Genomic DNA, 9,093 nt, shown 5'->3' with positions numbered 1-9,093 from the left:
CCAGACACTGCTCAAACACTACACCAGTTTTACAATTCATAACGTTGGGGCAATTGTGCTCCGTTGATTAGTGCTTGGCACGAGCAACACCAGGTGTGGGTTTAATACCCACATGGGCCATATATGCTGAACATATCTGCTTACTGTACAGGGAGGAGTTTTGGATTTAAAAAAAATTGTGTCTGCTGCTGAATGCCCAAATATATATATATTCTCTATTCCGCACCACATCATGTCATCTTGCTGTTGATGGCCGGGTTCTGTCCGCACCAGTGCAGCTTATCCTCCCCTCTCTTCTTCCTCCACTGACACATCAACAGCATCTTAAAGGTCTTCTGAAAAGTCTTATTACACAATGCGTAACACATGGGGTTGATGGTGCTGTTGACATAACAGAGCCAGTAGCCCAGGTGCCAGAGAGACACAGGGATGCAGTCAGAACAGAAGGTGGAGATGAGCACCATGATGTTGTACGGCGTCCATGTTAGGATGAAGGCCAGGAGGATGGCACTGAGGGTCTGGGCAGCTTTCTTCTCCTTGATGAGGACCATCCTCTTCCTCTTGGTGATCTGGCTCTTCAGGACGGGGTCCATGGGCTTGGTGGTGGTTGAGGATGATGGAGAGGAGTTCTGGTGGTGGTTCTGTCCTCCTGTCTGGTCAGACTCAGAGAGACATGGAGAGGCTGTTTTAGGGTCTGTGTTGGGGTTTTTGTCATTCTGAGGGCTGCTGGTATCCTTCGAGACCGGTTTGAACTTGTAGGAGATGCCCTTCTTGTTGGGTTTTTTCGGAGGTGGGGTGGCGGTCGGAAAGTACTCGCTTTCTTCATCATCACCATAACCAGCGGGAGCCTGTCCGTTTTCAGTCTGATCTTGACCTTTGGACGACCCCTGGGAAGTTGCAGCGGAAACAGGATGTTGAGTCTCCTCGTCAGATGAAGTGTAGCTGTTGAAGGATATGACCTGGTCGGCCCGGGCCCAGGCCAACTCGTCCGACCGGGTCGTGGTCTTGGTGACGTTACTCTGATTGGACGAGGACCACGAGGCCTGGTTTCTTCTGTCCCTCCTGTCGTTGCTGGAGCTGAAACAGGACTGTAACAGAACTGTTTTCTGGGGTTTATTAACAGTCTCTGGGTGACCAGATGTGGTGAGGCCCTGCAGCTCAGCCAGGTCCTTGGTGCGTTTCTCTGTCTCCTTGTAGATCTTACAGTAGAGGAAGGTCATGATGGAGACAGGGATGTAGAAGGCAGCGATGGCGGTGCCGAACGTGATCACCGGCTCGGAGAAGAACTGGATCTGGCACTGGTCTGCCGGGACCGTCCGACCTCCGACAAAGTACTGCCAGCACAGAATAGGCGGCGCCCAGAGGACAAACGACACTAGCCACGCTAGACCAATCATAATAGCCGCCCTCTTCGGCGTCCTCTTGGCCCTGTAGGTCAACGGCCTTGTGATGGAGAAGTACCTGTCGAAACTGATGACTAACAAGTTCATAACGGAGGCATTGCTGGCCACGTAATCCATGGCTAACCAGAGGTCACAGGCTAGGTTCCCTAACGACCAATAGCCCATTAGGATGTATGAAGTGTATAGGTTCATGGACAGAACTCCTATTATGAGGTCAGCGAAGGCTAAGCTGAGAAGGTAGTAGTTGTTGACTGTCTTTAGTTGACTGTTGACCTTGAACGACAGCATCACAAGAACATTGCCTACGACTGTTATCAGGCTGACGATGGCCGATGCGGTCCCTATGGTGATGACCTCCCATAGGTTGTGTGGGACGGGCTGAATGTCTGATGTGTTGCTTTCGAACGTGGAGTTTTGGATCTGGAGGTCCTTGACGTCCATTTTGAGTGGTTGTCTCGATATGTTACAGTGAAGCGATAGATAGGGAAATGTCTCTCTGTGGCTCCATTATTATTTACCGCTGGCTCCCCTGAAAGAAACGAAAAAACAAGGATAAGACACATTATATATTGGGGTATCTTTCAAAAATCAGTTTAGGCTTTTTGACTTAAAATTTAAATTAAAAATCATATGTAATTTGTTGTTTGATAAATGTTCATCACTGAAGTTTTCTATTTGGTTTATAATTATTTAAACAATTTGTCAAACATGTTTTTCAAATCTTGTAATTTTGAAGTCATTAAATGAGGAATCATTGTCAGGCGGAAACAATGACCCGAGGTGGGGGTGACAGCGGGACCTCGAGTGGGAACACAGGGTCCGGGGAAGACGGACAATATGGAACGGAGGGGGCAAAAGGGACCATTATCAAGGCCGAGGTGTGCGGCGGGTCACCTGCCACATTTGGAAGGGTGAGGAGCTGGCAAAATGTATCACACTCAAATAACTGTTGTTGTTGCGATATCGATAATTAGTTTATTAGCTAACTAGCTGACATGTTGAACATCTCCGGAAGGTCTTTGAACTAAAATTGGCTAGTTGTCGATCACGTTTTCAAGTGAAACACGCGTCATTGGAAGTCATGTGTGCAGTGTTGTTGGTGTGCAATGTTGTTGGTGTGCAATGTTGTTGGTGTGCAATGTTGTTGGTGTGCAATGTTGTTGGCGTGCAATGTTGTTGGCGCATGCCGAATGGCCAGTGGGGGACACTTCTCACCTCCGCAAGGATGTAAACATATTGAGTATTTTTTTTGCTATGCTTGAAGAATGAGAGGTAGGCATACTATATAAAATGGCCATTGGCCATTGCTCCCCAATTCTAAATACTGGCACTATCTAGAGAAGCAGTGATTCACTGACGTAGAATAGCCTGAACATTCTAGCCTAATTCAACTCCCTGAGGTGCAACTGCTGTGTGCTACTTGTGACAACATTACATATGTATCCTTTTATTTTGGGGTGAAAGAGTATACTCTGTTGAAAGTATAATTACACATCATGTAAATTACAAAGCCGTTATTGACCTCTGTTAGCAAACCTGAAACCTTTTTTTTACTAACTCATAGCTGGTTAACTATTATTAGGTAGAGTTCCTTATCTCAAGCCTGCCTGGTTGAACATAAAACATCTCTCCCTCAACCTAGAATACTAAACATTTTGGGTTAGAGAGAGAGTACTAGGGCTGGAGCAATGCTCTGATAAGGTCACTGTGTGGAGGACATGAACGTTAGGTTGACTTAATTAAGTGATTTTATAACACAATTTCTTTCTCTTTCTCTACCTCCCGCTCCCTCCTTCGACCCCAGCATATCTCTATCCTTTCTACCTTGTTCAATTTGCCTTTGTCTCCCGCTATCGCCCTGCCCCTCTCTCCCCCTCTGTCTCCCTAACCCTCTCTCCCCTCTGTCTCCCTAACCCTCTCTCCCCTTCTGTCTCCCTGCCCCTCTCTCCCCCTTTGTCTCCCTGACCCTTTCCCTCTCCCCTCCCTGCCCCTCTCTCCTCCTCTATCTCCCTGCCCCTCTCTACCCCCGGTCTCCCTGCCCCTGTCTCCCTAACCCTCCCTCTCCCCCTCTGTCTCCCTGCCCCTCTCTCCCCTCTCTGTCTCCCTGCCCCCTCTCTCCCCCTCTGTCTCCCTGCCCCTCTCTCACCCTCTGTCTCCCTGCCCCTCTCTCACCCTCTGTCTCCCTGCCCCTCTCTCACCCTCTGTCTCCCTGCCCCTCTCTCACCCTCTGTCTCCCTGCCCCTCTCTCACCCTCTGTCTCCCTGCCCCTCTCTCACCCTCTGTCTCCCTGCCCCATCTATCTCCTGCCCCCTCTACCTCCCTGACCCTCTCTCCCCCTCTGTCTCCCTGCCCCTCTCTCACCCTCTGTCTCCCTGCCCCTCTCTCCCCCTCTGTCTCCCTGCCCCTCTCTCACCCTCTGTCTCCCTGCCCCTCTCTCACCCTCTGTCTCCCTGCCCCTCTCTCACCCTCTGTCTCCCTGCCCCTCTCTCACCCTCTGTCTCCCTGCCCCTCTCTCACCCTCTGTCTCCCTGCCCCTCTCTCACCCTCTGTCTCCCTGCCCCTCTCTCACCCTCTGTCTCCCTGCCCCTCTCGCCCCCTCTACCTCCCTGCCCCTCTCTCCCCATCTATCTCCCTGACCCTCTCTCCCCTCTGTCTCCCTGCCCCTGTCTCCCCCTCTGTCTCCCTGCCCCTCTCGCCCCCTCCCTCTACCCCCCTGCTGTCTCCCTGCCCCTCTCTCCCCCTCTGTCTCCCTGACCCTCTCTCCCCCTCTATCTCCCTGCCCCTCTGTCTCCCTGCCCCTCTCTCTCCCCTTCTGTCTCCCTGACCCTTTCTCTGTCTCTCCTCCTCTATCTCCCTGCCCCTCTCTACCCCTCTGTCTCGCTGCCCCGGTCTCCCCCCCCTCTCTCCCCATCTATCTCCCTGCCCCTCTCTCCCTAACCCCTCACTCCCCCTCTGTCTCCCTGCCCCTCTCTCCCCCTCTGTCTCCCTGCCCCTCTCTCCCCCTCTGTCTCCCTGCCCCTCTCTCACCCTCTGTCTCCCTGCCCCTCTCTCACCCCTCTGTCTCCCTGCCCCTCTCTCACCCTCTGTCTCCCTGCCCCTCTCTCACCCTCTGTCTCCCTGCCCCTCTCTCCCCTCTGTCTCCCTGCCCCTCTCTCCCCATCTATCTCCCTGACCCTCTCTCCCCCTCTGTCTCCCTGCCTCCTCTCTCCCCTCTACCTCCCTGCCCCTCTCTCCCCCTCTACCCCTGCTCTCCGTCTCCCTGCACGTCTCTCCCCCTCTATCTCCCTGCCCCTCTCTCCCCCTCTGTCTCCCTGCACCTCTCTCCCGCTCTACCTCCTGCCCCTCTCTCCCCCTCTCCCTCTCTGCCCCTCTCTCCCCCTCTGTCTCCCTGCCCCTCTCCCTGCCTCCCGCTCTGTCTCCTGCCCCTCTCCCTGCCCCTCTCTCCCCCTCTGTCTCCCTGCCCCATCTCTCCCTCTCTCCCTGCCCCTCTCCCCCCTGTCTCCCTCTCTCCCCCTCCCCCTGCCCCTCTCTCCCCCTCTATCTCCCTGCCCCTCTCTCCCCCTCTGTCTCCCTGCCCCTCTCTCCCCCTCTGCCCCTCTCCCCTCTGTCTCCTCCCTGCCCCTCTCTCCCCCTCTGTCCTCCCCTCCCCTCTCTCCCCTCTGTCTCCCTGCCCCTCTCTCCCCTCTGTCTCCCCCCTCTGAAAATCTCCCTGCCCTCTCTCCCCCTCTATCTCCCTGCCCCTCTCTGCCCCTCTCTCCCCCCTCTACTCCCTGCCCCTCTCCCCCTCTGTCTCCCTGCCCCTCTCTCCCCCTCTACCCCCCTCTCCCCCTCTATCTCCCTGCCCCTCTCTCCCCTCTGTCTCCCTGCCCCTCTCTCCCCTCTGTCTCCCTGCCCTCTCTCCCCTCTGTCTCCCTGCCCCTCTCTCCCCCTCTATCTCCCTGCCCCTCTCTCCCCCTCCCCTGCCCCTCTCTCCCTCTCTCCCTCCCCTCTGTCTCCCTGCCCCTCTCTCCCCCCCTCTATCTCCCTGCCCCTCTCTCCCCCTCTGTCTCCCTGCCCCTCTCTCCCCCCCCTGCCCCTCTACCTCTATCTCCCTGCCCCTCTCTCCCCCCCCCTCTACCTCTGTCTCCCTGCCCCTCTCTCCCCATCTATCTCCCTGCTCCTCTCGTCTCCCCCGGTGCCCCTCTCTCCCCCTCTGTCTCCCTGCCCCTCTCTCCCCCTCTCTCTCCCCCTGCCCCTCTCTCCCGCTCTGTCTCCCTGCCCCTCTCTCCCCCTCTGTCTCCCTGCCCCTCTCTCCCCCTCTATCTCCCTGCCCCTCTCTCCCCCTCTGTCTCCCTGCCCCCTCTCCCTGCCCCTCTCTCTCCCCTCTGTCTCCCTGCCCCCTCTCCCCCTCTCCCCCCCCTCTGTCTCCCTGCCCCTCTCTCCCCCTCTATCTCCCTGCCCCTCTCTCCCCCTCTGTCTCCCTGCCTCTCTCTCCCCCTCTGTCTCCCTGCCCCTCTCTCCCCCTCTATCTCCCTGCCCCTCTCTCCCCCTCTGTCTCCCTGCCCCTCTCTCCCCCTCTATCTCCCTGCCCCTCTCTCCCCCTCTGTCTCCCTGCATCTCTCTCCCTCTATCTCCCTGCCCCTGCCCCTCTCCCCCTCCCCCTCTGTCTCCCTGCCCCTCTCTCCCCCTCTACCCCTCTACCTCCCTGCCCCTCTCTCCCCCTCTATCCCCTCCCTCTCTGTCTCCCTGCCCCCTCTCCCCCCTCTACCTCCCTGCCCCTCTCCCCTCTGTCTCCCTGCCCCTCTCCCCCTCTACCTCTCCTGCCCCTCTCTCCCTGCCTCCCTGCTCTCCCCCATCTATCTCCCTGTCTCCCTCCCCTCTCCCCCCTCTATCTCCCTGCCCCTCTCTCCCGCTCTGTCTCCCTGCCCCTCTCTCCCCTCTATCTCCCTGCCCCTCTCTCCCCTCTGTCTCCCTGACCCTCTCTCCCCTCTGTCTCCCTGATCTCTCCCCTCTATCTCCCTGCCCCTCTCCCCCATCTATCTCCCTGCCCCTCTCTCCCCTCTGTCTCCCTGCCCCATCTCCCTGCCCCTCTTCCCGTCTCCCTGGATCCCCTGCTCTCCCCCTCTGTCTCCCTGCCCCTCTCTCCCCATCTATCTCCCTGCCCCTCTCCCCCTCTGTCTCGCTGCCCCGGTCTCCCCCCCGGTCTCCCCCCTGTCTCCCTATCTCCCTCTGTCTCCTGCCCCTCTCTCCCCCTCTGTCTCCCTGCCCCTCTCTCCCCTCTGTCTCCCTGACCCTCTGTCTCCCCCCTCTCTGTCTCCCTGCCTCTCACCCTCTGTCTCCCTGCCCTCTCGCCCCCTCTACCTCCCTGACCCTCTCTCCCTCTGCCTCCCTTCTGTCTCCCTGCCCCTCTCCCCCTCTAGGATCCAGTACCTCTCCCTGTGGCTCTGTGAAAATCTCTCCCCTGTGTCTCCTGCAATCATCAGCCCCTCTCTCCCCCTGTCTCCCTGCATTACTGTCTGAAAACGTCATGTTCCCAGCGCCTGTTATTCTATCTCCCTTCAACTTGATCCTGCCCCTCTGGAATCTCTGCCCCTTGCCCTCCCCTCTGTCTCCCTGCCCCTCTCTCCCCCCCTCTACCTCCCTGCCCCTCTCTCCCCCTCTACCTCCCTGCCCCTCTCTCTCCCCCTCTATCTCCCTGGTTTATGGACCTGCCCCCTAGAATCTATCTCCCAGCCCCTCTCTCCCCATCTATCTCCCTGATCCCCCTCTGTCTCCTGCCCCTCTCTCCCCCTCTATCTCCTACCCCTCTCTCCCGCTCTGTTCCCTGTCTCTCATCTCCACTGTTCTGTCTCCCTGCCCCTCTCTCCCCACTATCTCCCTGCCCAAGTTCCCTGCCCCTCTATGCCCCTCTCTCCCCCTCTGTCTCCCTAAATCAAATTAGCCTAAAAAACGTATTTGCCCCTCTGTCTCCCTGATCTCTCCCCCTCTGTCTCCCTGCCCCCTCTCTCCCCCTCTATCACATGGTTAGCACTGTCTCCCTGATGTTTTGTCTCCCTACACAACACTGCTCTACCTCCCTGAGCCTATCTCCCTGCCCCTCTCTCCCCCTCTAGACCCTGCTTGTGCCTGAGTGCCTCTCACAGAACTTGAATGTCAGAACTGTGGTGATGTGGCTTGGTGGCCCCAAATTTGTAATGTATCCTGCTGGAACATGCACATTCAGTTTCATGTGTAGCGAACCTTTTTCCCAGGATGTACTTCTCGTGGCGTGAAATCAGTCCACTGTTTGCAATGTAAATTCATAAATGCCTTGTAATTCTCTTGCCCCCTTGTCCTAATAACTTATTTGGTTTCCCTGCTCTTATAGTGACGAGCCTGCATCTCTCAACTCTCATCTCTCCATAGTTGTACTTTATCATTTATTTCCCAATTGAATCATAGCCATGGGAGGGGATCTTTCTATGTGGGGATGCAGCACCACTTATAAATTAAAATACATGACTTAAGTTATAGAGTTATAATTATTTTCAGAAATAAATTAAATAATTCATAATACTACCCCAGGAGTAGCTTAGAATTTAGCCACAGAGGATCAATAGCTTTTTTTTTTCTTTTTAAATAGCCTAGCTGTGGATTGTGTGTCGTCCAATCACAAGGCATGCCTACAGTCGAGAACGCGTGGCAAATCTGTGAACAGAATGCAGCCCAAAAAAAAGGCCTTTTTCAATATTTCAAATACAATCGTTGGGAAAGCACAGGTTGGAAAGCAAATGTCTCCTGCTGAAGCAAAAATACTTGTCTTTAGGCTACGAAAATATTTGATTAATTTCCAAATAGCCTGATTGAGCGAACAGCATTGTTATTACAAATGAAAAGGAAGGAGATGGTCTTTTGGCACCAACACATCGGCCATCGCCGCTGAGGGAGCTGCACATCACTGGGTGAGTCATTGAAAATGTAAAGATTTTTTGGACTGTAATTTCCTCTTCAAATTGTACAATAGGTGTCCCCTCCACACACCAAGGCTATTGACGGATTCAATAGGTGTTTCCTCCACACACCAAGGCTATTGACGGATTCAATAGGTGTCCCCTCCACACACCAAGGCTATTGACGGATTCAATAGGTGTTTCCTCCACACACCAAGGCTATTGACGGATTCAATAGGTGTTTCCTCCACACACCAAGGCTATTGACGGATTCAATAGGTGTTTCCTCCACACACCAAGGCTATTGACGGATTCAAATAGGTGTTTCCTCCACACACCAAGGCTATTGACGGATTCAATAGGTGTTTCCTCCACACACCAAGGCTATTGACGGATTCAATAGGTGGCTATTGACGGATTCTCCTCCACACACCAAGGCTATTGACGGATTCAATAGGTGTTTCCTCCACACACCAAGGCTATTGACGGATTCAATAGGTGTTTCCTCCACACACCAAGGCTATTGGACGGATTCAATAGGTGTTTCCTCCACACACCAAGGCTATTGACGGATTCAATAGGTGTTTCCTCCACACACCAAGGCTATTGACGGATTCAATAGGTGTTTCCTCCACACACCAAGGCTATTGACGGATTCAATAGGTGTTTCCTCCACACACCAAGGCTATTGACGGATTCAATAGGTGTTTCCTCCACACACCAAGGCTATTGACGGATTCAATAGGTGTTTCCTCCACACACCAAGGCTATTGACGGATTCA

The 9,093-nt window shown here is 54.8% G+C and overlaps 1 protein-coding gene across 1 annotated transcript; it reads right to left on the bottom strand.

Moving 5' to 3' along the window:
* Positions 1-230: 230 nt before the first annotated feature.
* Positions 231-1,864, bottom strand: LOC135532319 (muscarinic acetylcholine receptor M5-like). The gene has a single exon (XM_064959887.1). The coding sequence runs from the start codon at positions 1,842-1,844 to the stop codon at positions 231-233; it is 1,614 nt and encodes a 537-aa protein (XP_064815959.1). The 5' UTR covers positions 1,845-1,864.
* Positions 1,865-9,093: the final 7,229 nt, after the last annotated feature.

Source organism: Oncorhynchus masou, unplaced genomic scaffold (assembly GCF_036934945.1).
Source record: "Oncorhynchus masou masou isolate Uvic2021 unplaced genomic scaffold, UVic_Omas_1.1 unplaced_scaffold_1813, whole genome shotgun sequence".
NCBI lineage: Eukaryota > Metazoa > Chordata > Actinopteri > Salmoniformes > Salmonidae > Oncorhynchus > Oncorhynchus masou.
Note: the sequence above shows the minus strand (reverse complement) of the source record. Positions and strands in the feature narration are given on the sequence as shown.